We start from the raw sequence: 16897 nt of genomic DNA, 5'->3' as shown, positions 1-16897 counted from the left end.
GCCAGTCACTGCGAGGGTGGCAGGCAGGTTGCCTTTGGCGGCATGCGTCCGGAGGGTCCGCTGGTCCCACGTCTTCTAAAGACCTCCCACAGGCATGCCGCCTAATCCGTGGGACTGGGGACCTCCCGCAGGCAAGCTGCCGAAGGCACCCTGCCTGCCGTGCTTGGGGCGACAAAATACCTAGAGCCGGCCCTGAGGGTGAGTGACCAGATCACACTGTGCTCCCACTATCTCCAGATAGTTCCAGCTGGCATATATTAGAGCAATCCTTAGCTACTCTAACTTGTGTCTGAGGATGGGCAGAGAATCGTGAAGCTCCCTGACGGTATGTCTACATTGCAGCTGGGAGCAAGATCCATGCTACCCCGAGCTCAGCTAGTCTGAGTCTATCTCCTAGGCTAGCAGGCTCATTTCTATCTGCAATGTAGACATATCCTGACTGCCTCACCCAGTCTGCGTTGCATTGAGTGGATCTTGGTTGCAGGCATAAATCTGGCCTGTTGACTGTAAATCACCTACAAACTGAGAAAGACTTTATGGGAAACTAAATGCGCCATTTGAAAATTAGTGTTTTTCTTTTTCTGTTATATAAAGTGCTACCCAGAACATTATTCAGTTCACAATGGCTACAGAGAATAGTCTTACAGTTGCCAAAAGACAGTTGCATGCAGCGGTCTGTTAACCCATTTATACCAGTGGCAGTTACCAGTGTGAATCCTTATCAGTGAAACCATATCAGTGGTTAGTTAAACCTCCTTAGACTACGTAAGGATGTTACAGTCAATGGATGCAATAACCAGAAAGTTTTCAATCTCTGCTTGTGGGGTCAAGTGGAAAGTGAGATGAAGCACAAAAAACTCTGCATTCCAGAGGTTTCTTGGCAGCAAGAAATATCATTTGGAAGTGCCAAGCTAGAATATCTTCACAGTCATAGATATGAGCGATGAACACAGTGTATGGTTTGAGAGAGAAGCAACTTCTTCCTATTCTGTGCATAACTCAAGATGAGGAAGAACAGATCCACTGTGACTCTCTTCTGGGCAATCTGTCAACATGTAACTTAACCTTCCTCTAGGCAGCGCTCACTGGAAGAGTGGAAGCTTTTAAAGCCCTTACGTCGTCATGAGAAACTTTAATGTAAGAGAAGAGAGATTATCTATGCCTAAAAAATGTTGCAAGTACAGTGGGGGGAAAAGTAAACACACTCAGAAATCTAGTAGTATCTCAACAAACCGCAGACCCAGTAGAATGATGAAATAGAAAATCCCCAAGTAGAGCATTTATTTTGTTTTTAATATCAGTATTTTTAGAGTTTTCCTATCCAAAACTGTAGTAATAATAAATAATGGATAGTCACATTATTAACATACTACTGGGGAACTACATATGCACTTTTTGAATCATTCTTGCACATAGTCCAATGTTAGTATTACAATTAGAAGTAATTTTATACCTTTCAATATCTTTTTTGAACCTTTTCCTCATTTCTGGCTCATTCCCTCCATGTAAGATCAGCATGATAGCAACTCATATTCTCACAGTTACAGCTTCAAGAGAAAATATTTCAGATTTTTAAAAGATTGATCAAGGATTAGAAACCCAAAACCTGAAAATACCAACCCCAAATGAAGTACAATTGTATCTCAATATGGCAGTCACTACAACCAAAGGAGCAGCAGCAGCAGTCCTGAAGGCATTTAGACTTGTTTATTTTTGGCATAAAGCTCCAACCGTCAGAAGAATGAGCTACTATGTCCAACTTTCTCACCGCAGTTAGGTTAATCTTGTAAAGGTGAATTGATTTCACGTCTTAAACAAGGATCACTGTTTACCATAACAAACAAACCTGGGTCCAATGAAGAAAGGAAATCCTCAGTAGCTCTTTCTGTGGGCCAATTGTTTCTCATGTGTTCCTTCCTGAAATGGAGCGATCTGAGCGACTCATTATAATGGTGCCTGTGTTAAAATAAAGGCTTTGGTGTGAGGTAATCCTCTCAGAGATACACAAAGCGATTACCTGGCACTTTCAGCTTCTAGAACACAATCTGCTTTTATGCACTTTAGACTTTAATGAGATGTGTGAAGAATTCACCATATTCATTCGCTACATCACAAGATTAGTATCAATGGCAGTTAACATTCTTGCACAATACACAAAAGTTCCATGTACCGGTTACAGTCCCCAGTCCCTTTTAAAGCCCTATACTTACTATGGAAGCTATGGTAGCAACTCCACATTTAAAGCATTGTTGAGATTTTTGCTTAAAGCAGAATTAAAATCCCTCCATTTTTCACTTTAATTGTTACAGTTAGATTCCATATTAAACACAGAGTTTCCATTATTATTATTTTATTAAAATATTCACTCTTGGAGAGGAGATTTTAAAAATGATACTTTTTTCCAAAGCTTATTTCCCAAGAGCCTGCCCTTTTTATTTATTTATTTATTTATTTTATTTATTTATTTTTCTCTTTCCTTTAGTTAAAGATTCACAGTCCCCAGAAACTCCAAAACACATAATTTTCACAAGATTCCAGATATGGCTACTTTTCAAATTTAAATTTAAATGCAAAGGGAGTTTTTCCCTTGTGTGTCATAACTGAGTTTAACCCTACGAAGACAGGCTGACACAGCTGCCCAGATCCACCAGCAACTTACATTCACCTCACTGCCTTGCCAGCCCTCCTGCTGTCTCTCCAGTCAATAGCCCTTACTACTCCTACTTGCCTTTGTGCTTCCTTGACACCAGTCTCCTTGCAACTTGACTATCTTCAGTAGTGAGAGTCCCAATCCAACAGACCAGCTACGGTCTGTTAGAATGGGGCTCCCATCTGGAGATCCATGGGAGGCTTGCCAAACTGAGAGATTGCCTTTATAGAGCTGCAAACTCCACTCCTCAATATACTTGGCCTACAAGAATCCTCCTCCAACCATGTCCTAGTCACCGTTAGCAACAGGTAGCACTGAGAGAGTAAGGAGAGGGTGAGAAATTTGCCTGAGAAGACAGAGTCTCCATTGAACGAAATCTCTTAATGAATATTAGAGGTGAACTCGATTTAGATGGACACTAGCAGGTCTGTTGGAATGGGACTCCTGATGCAGGGGTTTAAGATATTAGAGGGAAGATGAGGGCCTGGATAAAAGGGTCATCAATGGCTTTCTACTGGCTCTGTAAACCCCAATGCACACTGTTCCCAATCCCCAGCTTGCCAAGTCCAGTTCCCTGATGTTCAATAGTAATTTTTTTTCCAGTTTACAATATATTAGTGAGGCCACAAGTAAATATTTCTGCATTCTTCTCTTTTACTATTCTGGTTTTGTCAGTCTTTTACTTCTTTGCATTCTCTTTTGTTTTTTGTTCCTTCTCCCCTATACTATTTCTCCCTTGCTTCACTCTCCAATCCTAATTCCTGTTTTCATCCAGCTCCTCACTCTGCCTCCAGCCCTACTACCCTACTCCATCTGTGAGCACAGCAGATCTAAGATCACTGCTGTGAGGTCAGTAAGACTAAAGGGTAACACTTCTTCCTTAATTCGGGCTATATGTTATATATAAATTCACTGGTGATCCCCAACATCTCTCCTGGTAGTATTCAGAGAGGTGACTTAAGTTTCCCCCCTTCAAACAATATAAAACACAGTTGTAATGGTTTGTGCTGTTATTTTACAATGTAATTAAAAAAAAAAATCAAATCTTTTTTTGTAAGTATAAGAGTTGAAGAAATATATAATGCAAGGCATCAATCTACAGTATGAAACTCTTACTATATTAATGCAATCTTTGATGCATTAATCAATGCAACGTAATCCAGAATCCTTCAATAACCCATTGAACAAAGTTAATTGAGGACTGGGGTCTTGTGTACGACAAAAACTGAGCAGCTACTCTGTGCAGTGTACATTTTAATGGCTGTTAGCTTTTCATTTAAACAATACCACAATGTACCTCCTCATCTACAAATTCCTAAGTTTCTGAATTTAAATATACAACTTGATTTACATATGTATCATGTTTTACATAGAAACACACAATATTATATTAGAAACACTACAGTAAAACATGGGGGATAAAAGGCAGACATTTTAAATGTATCTATTCTCTTTCTTACAAAGAATGCTTCCTACATTACCGGTGGAATTAAAATATTGCTACTTTTGATCATTAATATCAATACAAACCGAATTTCTCTGTCCTAAATTAATCCCTGGTGTAAATACACTGCGATCAGCCCTCAGCCACAACAGGGGTACAACATTTAGTTCACTGTGTTTACTAACAATACTGTTTTATATTCAGAAATATACAGCAATATGCAGTAACTGACTGGAATTAGATCCATTGGGTCCCTCCCTTCTCTAGCTCCTGGTGCATGAGGAACACATTGCACTGCCATGCAAAACCTTGAACTCACAAAGAACAACTCTCACTTCCCTTCTGCATCGCAGGGCCTGCTACTCATGTTAGAATTTATTTCACAAACAGAGGAAGTTTCAGCAATCCACCAAAAATGTCTTGACTGTGACCCACAGTGAGAAAAGCTCACTCACGGGTGGGATGGGGCAGGAGAGATAAAATCTATTAATCTTTCTCACTATATAAGGCAATGCAAAGCTGCTGAAGCCTTCGACTGGCACAGCAGCCAGGGTGATGTTTTGTCAAATCAGGAGGGAGTAAAATTCCTTAAAACAGATACTTTTTATCTTCACTGTGCCTCTCGATCCCCCAACAAATTTCAGGGACCCATTTCCCAAAACATCAGGTAAAATAATCTAGATCGCCTGCATAAAATCAGCATATGTAAATTGTTTATGCAAATTAGAATTTTGCTTTACTATCATATTTTTAATTCTAAAAAAACCCCACCCAGAAGTTACTCTCATGCCCCCTAACAGGACACAATATACCACCACAGTAAAGTGTGTGATTCAAATTGCTGATCAGAATAGAGAGCTATGTACAATAATGCTTGATTTTGACCTCTTTTTTTCTGTTATCAGACTATCTTTCAGCTTGCTACTAAAATTCCAGAGAAACATACAGTGAGGAAAGCAATCAGTTCTTAATTTACTAAGCAGGATAAGAGTATATGGTATGTACCTGATTCTCAACTGGTATAAATTGGCATAACTCTACAATGAAGGTATGCCAGTGTATGCTAGCTGAGACTCCATCCCTATTATATCTTTCACAAAAATGGAAGTGACAATTAAGATTGCTTGCCATGCCATTTTACCAAAACACTGAATTTATATTTAAGGGACTGGATTAAGCACAAGGTATCAGGTGTTAGTGCTTATTTCAGCTAGAAAGCAGGGAGCTCAGTCACTGCTTTGAGGCAAACTGTTACTCTTATTCTTGCTAAAACGCTTGTTTCACTTTTTCTTTTCTATTACCTGCTTAAAATTTTAGCATTTAGGTAACAATTGATTAATAAAAGAAAGCATGAGAAATTGTCACAATAAAAGTTGGTTATTAGTGTGCTCTAAACTCTGTGATGGGTAAAAGGGTACAAAGAAACCAGAATGAACAGTTTATCACATTAATAAGTGAACTCTCCACCTGAATGGTTAGTGCATAAATTCTTGGTGTCACAAATCTCCTCATAAGTCTCTTCAGGTACCCTCTGTACAGATTGTGCACTTGGTTGCTCATATGACACTGTGGTTATAATCATTGACAAAATATATACATATATAGTTTATATTTATACAGCACCTCTTATCCAAAAGGATTCCAAAGTATCTTAAAAACGAAATGCTTACAAGCAGCATATCTACTGACTTCAAAGGGAGCTGGGAATACAGAAGGCTTGTAGGATCAAGGCCTGGATAACTACAGGGCTCACTTCACCTGGAACAACTACAGCTGCGTCTCTGGTGGAAAGCAGCAGTTGTTTAGGAATGATGCAACATGATTGTTCCGAAAAACAAGTGAAGAATAACACGCCCAATTGACACTACTTGCTGGACAATCCTGGAAGGTTTGTGTCTGAGTCCCTAAGCTTTGGCTCTAACCACAGGGAGAAAAAGCACACCCCATAGTGAAGATAGATGGCTGTGGCTGAGAATGTTGAATCAACAACATAGCTAGAGCACAATCATGTTCCTTGGAGGTCTCTCATAAAATATAGGTTAAACCTGACCCGACTTAAGGAAATGTGTCTGTCAATTGATTCATTCTATAATTTCTATGTTCTCAAATAGAAATAGGGCAAGAAGTAAAACATGTTGTGATACCACTCACCATAAGGTTTCAGACAAAAGGACACAGCAAATTCAGGTGGTTGTAAAAAAAACAGCAGCTGCCATGGAGCTGGGTTTTACTAGTTGAGAGTCTCAATAAGAGATCCTTCAAAGCACTGGTTTGAACCGATAAACATGCTGCCAAAACAGTACTGAGGGCAAAAACAGCTTAATTAATTTAGTGGAAGTTCAAGAAAGTAGACTGGTTTGTAAGTTATATTAGCCTCCTGTTTCACTACTCTGTACTAATCCATCCAGAAGGGCCTTGGCGAGAAGAGTTTTTTCCTCTATTTCTCATAACCACATGGTTCTTAACCTATTTAGACCATGTGACCTAAGAACAATGCATGTTTAATATTACTTAATTTCTTAAACTTTCCTGGAGAAATTAAGGACAATTTTCTAGAGTGACTAGTGTTTTGGTGTGCCTCAATTTTGGGGTGCCCAATTTGAGTCCTGAGCACTCAGTCGAAAACCAGTCCCCTTTAATGGGTCTCAAGTCAGATCTAAAAAGCAAGGCACCCAAAATTACTGTTTTGAAAATTTAAGACTAAGAGGCAGGATGTGTAGGTCATTCAGAATCAATAATCTGGTTATCAGACCATTCAAGCTCTGGTTTTGGAGGGCAGATATTGGTTTCATCTTTAGGGGACACACTTTGCATGTGAGAAGAGTGACATCATAGGTAAGTGTGTGTGTTATTTATAGGCACTGTATGTAAATAATGGAAGTAGATGTGGGGCCTATAACACTGATAGCATTCCTTTTTAAAAGTGATGATCAGGACCACAATCAAAAGGTTTTGTGCTTTCATAGCCTTAATCTCTATCCTCCTAGGTAGATAAGATCTTTAAATAATGAAAATTATAAATATTCTTAAACTTGTGTAGGTATGTCATCACAGAAACATGTAGATTAAACATGTACAGGTACTTTAATTTTCAGACAACTCACTCAATTTTTCACCTGTGAACATATGCATACACATATTTTGCCCATGAAAATTCAGAGACCATGGTTGAAAACTAGTTCCTTAATCAGTTGTATGGACCAAAATCAATTGTTTAAAAATCCAGTAAAAGTCCCCTCAAAAAACATTTCTAGATTAACTGTTGACTTCTTTCTTGTTTCTCCCCTCCCCAACTCTACTAGAATCCAGATATATGCATTTCCAGCATGCCAGGCAGACTTTAGAACGGTCATCAAGGCCAATATGGAAGAATTACTTACCTAGCAGTTTGGCTTCTCTGAAAGCATTATTCTGGTCAGAGTCTCACTGCTGGCTCTTGTGCTCCCTAATGTGAGACAGGAGACATTCCCCTGACTCTCAAGTTCTAAATTCCCAATGTCAGCAGTAGTACACTGAGGCACATGTCATTTTACTACTGGTGGTCTCACACCACCCCTACTCCTCCCACCCCCAGCTTCTCTTGGAACTTTACAGTCAGTTCATGGTTAAGTCGAAAATAATATTTCCCATCGTCACCCTGAAGAAATCCTGCCAAATTAGAGAAGCAAAATTACACAGCAATCTTCTCTTACTATATCACCTGGGAATAATTCTCCCTCTCAGAGACTGAAGAAAGATCAAATGTGAAACCATAAATAACTGCAACAGGAAGCAAGAACAAGGCTGAAGCCAAGAAATGAGCAGAATATAAAAGAGAGAGGTAAGATACACACCAAACCCCGTCACCTTCTGACTGCTTTCAAGAAGCATGCTAACAAAATTTTAGCAGGTGGCAGAGTTTGGGCTCCTCTACACCTCTGCAGTACTGAACGACCAGAGTAGGATTCTTCCCCACAGACTGAATCCAAGCAACAGTACTTTGCAAGCTTATGAAGTGAGGACTACATAACTGCTTTGTGTAAGATGGAAACAGCCCTGAGGCAGGCAGAGGAAACCACCATACCTTGGATCAAATGAGCCTTGACATCATTATTGAGTTCAGGGCAGCCACACCACAGCAGTGTGAAATGCAACTGGCATATCACTGTAACATGTTCCTATCAGTGATGGCAGTGTCCAGTGAATTTCTCTTAAATGAAACAAAAAGCCATTCTGAGAACTTTAGATTGCTCCAAGTTCAGCCCCAGAAGCCACTGGGGTCTTGGCACAGAAAACAAATTTAACAGCAAAAAGAACAGGACCTGACTGGAAGGCACAGCAGGGACACAGCAGAAAAGGACCCCAAGGAAGGATCAGTGCTGATTGTACTGAAGAACTGGAGCAACACATGAAGAGGCATGGACTTTGGCATGAAACTCCTTCAATGACTCTAATGAAGAAGGAACTCACTGACAAGCTCCCATGGTGGCAGTTAATGTCCTGGATGGTGTGTGACCACTAGCGTAAGGGTGTGCGTTGGGGGACTTGAGCCACAACCCAATACTACTGCTCTTATAGACTAAAAAGCCTGAAAGCTTGGGGAGCTCCACCTGCCTTGCAGTAGGCAACACTAGACTCCAGACTGAGAATCCTGCTCAGAGAAAAAAGTTTAATTCATGAGTGTTCATTGCTCACAGACTCAGCATCCTTATCACAAAGCAGATGACACATGAACAATCCTTAAGAGGCTTTTCATCTCTCTCGTCAAGGATTAATCACTTCCCGTTGTTTCAGCTTAGGCGAACGGTCTAAAAGGCCTACCCAACTAGTACCTTGCCCTAGTGAGCATACAGACATCTTTGCCCTTTCCATTGTATTGAAGCCCTGTTAAAAACACAGACATGACCAATGCTACTCCTTGTGATCTGTTGTGACCTCTGGCAACTCCATGAACAAAAATAAACACAATTACCTTAGTACCTTTACAGTCTCAGTCCACTTCTGCTGTTCACTCTCCCATGGATCCACTCTAATCCAGTCTGATGTCTCCAGTGCAAGCTGAGCCATAGCTATTCGGTGCCTTGCTGAAACCAAGCCTTTCTTTCCATAGTTATCGCTGACCGGAGAAATGATACCTTCAATCACCCGGTACCTTCCTTAGGAAGACAAGAAAGAAAATCAGCATTTTAGATATTTTAAAAATGGTGATAAAAAGGAAACTGCAATTTATGTAAACACTAAAAAGTAATGTTCCTGTTCTTTTGTGATTATACTCTCAAAGTTCTATTATTGAAATGTTAACTCCATTAGACAAAATTAAAAGGAAAGCTGGATGAGTAGTTAACTTCCTGCAAATAGAAATGTTTGTCATTTATAATGCAGATGATCAAGCTCACTGAAGAGAAGGTTAATGAATTTTTAGTTCAAGTAACTGTACCATTGCAGCTTTCAGACAGCCTAGATGATGAATGTTTTAATTGACCAGAGTTTGTTTCCAAGCATCTCATGCATCCCATTTAACAAGATCATTGTGCTTCCTCATCAGGCTAAAGCAAGAATTACATTATGTAAAACCAGAGCAGTTTTCTGCTGTACTGTTTAATAGCACAAACCAGGCAAATCAGTCGATTCAAAAATTCTATTTTTTGTATAGCACAGGATGGGTGATGAAGGCGTTTTAAAACAAGACTTAAAACACTGTGGAAAAACATCCTTGCCAAGTTTATCTGCCATGAAGCTTGCTTTCCATCTGGTTGATCATGTTAATTAAATGTGAAAATATGCCCATATTTTCCAACTACTGTAATGTAATGAAATCATTAACGCTATAAGCTCTCATAGTCAGAGTCTGCAGCCTCAGATTCAAGTCAGGAAATAAAAGTAGATAAAATCTTCCCACAAAACCTATAGCATTTATCCAAACAGAATCAGCAGAGAAAGGCAGCACCAACATGAGCTTCACGTCCCTAGAATGGATAAGAACAGAGTGCAGAATAGAGATGTTTCAAAAAATACAAATGATCACGCTAAAATCTTTATGAATCTAACATAGGTACTCTATGGTATATGGGGAGAAAATAAAATAAAAACAGATCTCTTTATAACTGACATTACTGAATAAAGAAAAAAAAATCAGATCACCCTGCTGCAGCCACTCTCTATTATTCTACAAAGAGGGCTATCCTGAGAGCCTCCTAATTCATTTCTGATACTTGAACATGATACTATAAGATAATGGATTGCAATTTCATTTTATATATTAGGGGTGAGATTTTCAAGAGAGCCTAAGGGAATTAGGCACACAAATCCCATTACAATTCAACACAATTTGCATGCCTGTTTGCTTTGAAAAACCCAGCTTAAAGTACCTTCTCTTTTAAACTGTCCTCATAGGCAATGCAGTCTGTGGAGCTGGAAAGTAAGTGTCATTAAATCCACTTCAGTCTGACGGTGAAAAGATTTTCACTTACATTTGGTGAAAATTCATCTGAAGCGTTGAACAATACATGACAAGTACATAAAATATTTGCAATGTTGTGTAAACTTACAGTGCTACCTATGAGATTTTTATTAATAACACTGATAAATAAATCAACTGCTTAGATAATATAGCGCTATAATAGATCCCCAGTTAGGGAGGGAGTTGTAATACTGTATGGACTGATATATTGTATTCACATTTTATAAGGTACTTTGCTTATAACATAGTATACAACAATTTTCATTTCTGGGCTTCAGTTCATTTCCCCCCCAACATTTCTATAAAAATAAGGCAGAAGATATTTGTTCTTTTATAAACTATATACCACAGCAAATATATTTAATAAAAGAATTAAAAGCTCAAAATGGAGTGTGATCACATTATCCAAGTAAGGGTAAGTTACTAGTAAGTTACTTGTAACTGCAGTACCTTAAGGAAGTATTGTGTCTTTATTAGATGTACACACTTGGATCTTTATTCTGAAGTAGATTTGCATCTTTCCAGTGGGGTAAGCAATGATGAAAATCAGAATCTTGTGCTCTAACAACTACAGATTGCTGCCACTGAGGTAAAGAAGAATCTTCATTAGCTGCAACAGAATTAAGTCTTATGTCCTCTGTAGTAACTTGTATGCTCACACACCTGGGCAGGTCTGACCTTCCACTGCATGATACATACATACATCAGTTCTTTAAAAAGGGGAGCAAAGAGGACCCAGGGAATTATAGACCAGTCAGATTAACTTAGATCCCGGGAAAGATACTGGAACAAATTATTAACCAATTTGTACCCTGGAGGATAACATGGTTTACAGGAATAGCTAGCATGGATCTGTGAAGCACGAATCATGCCAAACCAACTTAATTTCATTCTGACAGTGTTACTTAGCTAGGGGATGGGGAGAAGCAATAGGAGTGAGATATCTTGATCAGGGTGGATAAAATCAATGATTTAAAAAAAAAATGGATTTTTTTTATTTATATCGGTTTTTTTGATAAAATCCTTTTTGGGGAAAAAACTTATCTAAAAGATAGTTTTAATTAAGATACATTATAGCTCAAAGATCTCTCATCATGGAGTAGGGATTATAAATTCTAATTCTATACTACGAGACAATATATTCATGTAATGTTTAAGAAATGTTTTGTAAATTAGTTCCAATAGTTCATGGATTAGGAATCCAATCTTATGGGGTTCCAGAGGCTTCCATACTGATTATTTAGGTTAATCTTTCTATCTACCCAATGGGACTCAGTGCTCAGTCTACAAGATACCATCAGAGATGCTTAGGGTCTGTGTATACTACAAGATTAGGTTGAATTTATAAGTTTAATTTTTAGGAAGCGATTTTATACAGTCGATTGTGTGTGTCCCCACTAAGTGGATTAAGTTGCATTAAGTCAGCAGAGTGTGTCCACAGTACCAAGGCTAGCGTCGACTTTCGGAACGTTGCACTGTGGGTAGCTATCCCACAGTTTCCGCAATCTCCGCCACCCATTGGAATTTTGGGTTGAACTCCCACAATGTTTTTGATGGGGCAAAAACATTGTCGCAGGTGGTTTTGGGTATATGTCATCAGTTGTTCCTCCCTCCGTGAGAGCAACGGCAGAGAATCGTTTCGTGCCTTTTTTCCGCGCAGACTCCATACCACAGCAAGCGAGCAGCCCGCTCAGCTCAGCCGCCACTGTTGTGTCCTGAGTATTGCTGGCAGCAGACTGTGCAGTACAGCTGAAAACCATCATCACGGATCCGCTGCCACTCTGCTCTCCTGCAGACGCCACACCACAGCAAGCATGGAGCCCGCTCAGATCACCACGGCGGTTATGAGCACTGTAAACTCCTCGTGTATTATTCTGCAGTATATGCAGCACCAGAACCTGCAAAAGCATGTGAGGCGGTGATGGCAGCGCAGTAACGAGAGTGATGAGGACATGGACACAGACTTCTCTCAAAGCACAGGCCCTGGCAATTTAGATATTGTGGTGGTAATGGGGCAGTTTCATGCCATGGAATGCCAATTCTGGGCCCAGGAAATAAGCACATATGGTGGGACCGCATAGTATTTCAGGTGTGGGATGATTCCAAGGCTGTGAAACTTTTGCATGCGTAAGGGCACTTTCACAGAACTTTGTGACTTGCTTTTCCCTGCCCTGAACCGCAAGAATACCAAGATGAGAGCAGCCCTCACAGTTCACAAGCAAGTGGTGATAGCCCTCTGGAAGCTTGCAATGCCAGACAGCTACCAGTCAGCCGGGAATCAATCTGGAGTGGGCAAATCTACTGTGGGTGCTGCTGTGATCCAAGTAGCCAACGCAATCACTGAGCTGCTGCTATCAAGGATAGTGACTCTCAGAAATGTGTAGGTCATAGTGGATGGCTTTGCTGCAATGGGATTCCCTAACAGGGGTGGAGCGATAGACGGAACCCATATCTTTATCTTGGGACACTGAGGCAGCCAGTACATAAACCCAAAGGGGTACTTTTCAATGGTGCTGCAAGCACTGGTGGATCACAAGGGACATTTCACCAACATCAACATGGGATGGCCGGGAAAGATACATGATGCTCACATCTTCAGGAACTCTGGTCTGTCTGAACAGCTGCAGCAAGGGACTTACTTTCCAGACCAGAAAATAACCGCTGTGACAGGGTCAGGCCAGATGGCTACAAGAGAGTGTTAGAAGGCAGATATATTAGTTCCAGATTAAGTAGATCCCTTTTCCCTGCGTAAGGTAACAGGGGCAGTTCCAGAACAAGCAGGAACTTGCTGGAACCAACTAAGGCAGGAAGGCTAATTAGGACACCTGGAGCCAACTAAGAAAAAACTGCTAGAATCAATTAGGACAGACTGGCTAATCAGGGCATCTGAGTTAAAAAGGACCTCACTTCAGTTTGTAGTGTGCATGTGAGGAGCTGGGAACAAGAGGCACTAGGAGCTGAGAGTGAAAAGGCCTATTGTTGGAGGACTGAGGAGTACAAGCATTATCAGAGACCAGGAGAAAGGTCCTATGGTGAGGATAAAGAAGGTGTTTGGAGGAGGCCATGGGGAAGTAGCCCAGGGAGGCGTAGCTGTTGTGCAGCTGTTCCAGGAGACACTCTAGACAGCTGCAGTCCACAGAGCCCTGGGCTGGAACCCGGAGTATAGGGTGGGCCCGGGTTCCCCCCAAACCTCCCAACTCCCGATCAGACAAAGGAGGAATTGACCTGGACTGTGGCTTCTACCAGAGAGGAAGGTCTCTGGGCTGTTTCCTGACCTACATGGTGAATCTCTGAAGCGAGCAAATCCGCCAATAAGCACAGGACCCACCAAGGTAGAGGAGGAACTTTGCCACACCGCCTATAGTTATCCTTGGGGACCCAGCCTACCCCTTAATGCCAAGGCTCATGAAGCCATACACAGGCACCCTGGACAATAGTCAGGAGCTGTTCAACTATAGGCTGAGCAAGTGCAGAATGGTGGCAGAACATGCACAGAATGTGTTTGGACGTTTAAACGCACACTGGAGCAGTTTACTGACTCGGTTAGACCTCAGTGAAACCAATATTCCCATCATTATTACTGCTTGCTGTGTGCTGCACAATATCTGTGAGAGTGAGGGGGAGACATTTATGACGGGATGGGAGGATGAAGCAAATCACCTAGCCGCTGATTACGCACAGCCTGACACCAGGGCAGTTAGAAGAGCACAGCAGGGCAGGCGGCACATCAGAGAAGCTTTGACTGGTCATGACTGGTCAAGCTATGGTGTGAACGTTCTGTTTGTTTCTCCCTGATGAAAACCTGCCCCCTTGGTTCACTCTACTTCCCTGTAAGCCAACTGCCCTCCCCTCACCCTCTCGATCACTGCTTGCAGAGGCAATAAAGTCATTGTTGTTTCAAATTCATGTATTCTTTATTAAATTAGTCACAGAAATAGGGGGATAACTGCCAAGGTAGCCTGGAAGGGGTGGTGAAGGAGGGAAGCACCAGGTGGGCTCGTGGAAGAGGGGAGGAGGGAAGGACAAGGCCACACTGCACTTCAAAACTTATTGAATGCCAGTCTTCTGTTGCTTGGGCAGTCCTCTGAGGTGGAGTGATTGGGTGCCCAGAGGGCCCCCCGCACCGTGATCTTGGGCGTCTGGGTGAGGCTATGGAACTTGGGAAGGAGGGCAGTTGGTTACACCCAGGCTGCAGTGGCAGTCTGTGCTCCTGCTGCCTTTCCTGCACCTCAACCATACGCCGGAGCATATCAGTTTGATCCTCCAGTAGCCTCAGCCTTGCATCCTCTCATCACACTGCTGCCACCATTCCTCTTGCTCCCGTCACCTCTCCTCTTGATCCTGCCACCGCTCATCTCATGCACCCCTCTGGTACTCGCATTCATTTTGTGCTTTCCTGGGCTCTGACACTGTTTGCCTCCATGCATTCTGCTGGGCTCTTTTAGTGCGGGAGGACTGCATGCATTTTTTTCACCTTCTTATCTGCACTAGCCTCTGGGACGGAGATGACAGTGGTAGTGTTGAAACATTTGCAGCTGCGGGAGGAAAAAAAGGGAGAGTTGGGTTGACCATTTAAAATGGGTTGGCCATTTAAAAGGAGAGGCTAAGGTTTTCGGATTAACGTGCAGCACAAACCCAGTTACGCCCCCCCCGCCTACACCCAATTCTCTGGGATGATTGCTTCACCCCTCCTCCCACTGCGTGGCTAACAGTGGGGATGATTTCTTTTCAGCCACAGTCACACACCAGAAACTGTGTCCCTATTTCAAGCAGGCGACCATGAATATCATCACTCTCCTGAGGATAACAGAGAGAGATAAAGAATGGATATTGCTTGACTGCATTCCAGTAGCTTTATTGGCCACAAACACATCCCAAGTCTTCAGGGCAAATTAAACATGCTTGCTTTTAAACCATGTATTATATTTACAAAGGTACACTCACCAGAGGGGCCTTCTCCGCCTTCAAGGTCCGGGAGCCTGAGTTGGGAGGGTAATGTCTCCTGGCTGTCTGGGAGAATGGTTTCTCTGTTGCCTTCTTTGTTGTTCCCAAAATCCTCAAACCTGTTGCGTGAGAGTACCATGCAGGAGTCCACGTATGGGGTGGGGTAGTTGTAGGGGGTACCCCCTAGAACTGCATGCAGTTCATCATAGAAGCAGCATGTCTGGGGGTCTGATCCGGAGTGGTGGTTTGCCTCTTTGGCTTTTTAGTCCGCTTGCCTGAGCTCCTTAAGTTTCACACGGCACTGCTGCGGGTCCCTGTTATAGCCTCTGTCCTTCATGCCCGTGGAGATTTTTTCAAATATTTTGGCATTTTGTTTTTTGGAACAGAGTTCTGATAGCATGGATTTGTCTCCCTACACAGTGATTAGATCCAGTACCTCCTGTTCGGTCCATGCTGGAGCTCTTTTGTGATTCTGGGACTCCATGGTCATCTTTGCTGATGAGCTCTGTATGGTCACCTGTGTTGATCAGCTTGCCACACTGGCCAAACATGAAATAACATTCAAAAGTTCGTGGGGCTTTTCTGGTTTACCTGGCCAGTGCATCTGAGTTGAGAGTGCTGTCCAGAGCGGTCACAATGGAGCACTCTGGGATAGCTCCCGGAGGCCAATACCGTCAAATTGCGTCCACACTACCCCAAATTCAACCCAGCATAGTCGATTTCAGTGCTAATCCCCTCACCAGGAAGGAGTTCAGAAATCGATTTTAAGACCCCTTTAAGTTGACAAAAATGGCTTCGTTGTGTGGAGAGGTGCAGGGTTAAATCGCTCTAATGCTGGTAAATTCGACCTAAATTTGTAGTGTAGACCAGGGCTGAGTTCTGCAATTCTCAAACCGTGGTTTTGTGTTTTTAAAAAAAAAAATGTTTTAAATAAATTAATAAATATATAGAGAGGTGAGAAATAACAGACCTTAACCCTATTGTTCCTCTGCAAATTTGTTGGGGAGGAACAGATCTTCTAAAGGAGAAAAAAACTCTGGAGATAAATGTGAGAAGGGAGAGATAGGGAGTAGAAACAAAAGTGAAACACTTTGAGCAGCATATTCCAGAAGTCTTGAGATCTTTCTGAGTGTAGCCTTCATTGATTTAAGATCTACCATACTATTCTCTCACTAGAAGGGAAAACCTATAATGGCAGCAGGCCGTAAAAGAGACCCAGTTTGGGAATATTTTAATGAAGTTCCTCTACCTGTGGGTAAGACAGGCATGCGTGCAAAATGCAAACAGTGCAACAAAGAAAGGCAAGGCCTGGTTACCCGAATGAAACAGCATCAGGAGAAAAAAGTTACTTATCTCTTGTAATGGTTGTTCTTCGAGATGTGTTGTTCATGTCCATTCCAATCAGGTGTGTGCGTGCGCA

General features: G+C 41.8%; 1 protein-coding gene across 5 annotated transcripts in view; it reads right to left on the bottom strand.

Moving 5' to 3' along the window:
• Nucleotides 1-16897, bottom strand: part of NMNAT3 (nicotinamide nucleotide adenylyltransferase 3) — a 109443-nt gene that overhangs the window by 11792 nt on the left and 80754 nt on the right. For all 5 annotated transcript variants that reach the window (XM_075068552.1, XM_032797102.2, XM_075068551.1 and 2 more), the window contains 2 exons: nucleotides 9046-9229; nucleotides 1847-1956 (listed from right to left, as the gene is read on the bottom strand). In XM_075068552.1, coding sequence (XP_074924653.1) covers nucleotides 1847-1956; nucleotides 9046-9229 — 294 coding nt within the window. The remainder of the gene's footprint in view (nucleotides 1-1846; nucleotides 1957-9045; nucleotides 9230-16897) is intronic.

This window comes from Chelonoidis abingdonii, chromosome 8 (assembly GCF_003597395.2).
Source record: "Chelonoidis abingdonii isolate Lonesome George chromosome 8, CheloAbing_2.0, whole genome shotgun sequence".
NCBI lineage: Eukaryota > Metazoa > Chordata > Testudines > Testudinidae > Chelonoidis > Chelonoidis abingdonii.
The sequence above is the reverse complement of the archived record's forward strand: the minus strand, read 5'-3'. Positions and strand labels throughout refer to the sequence as shown.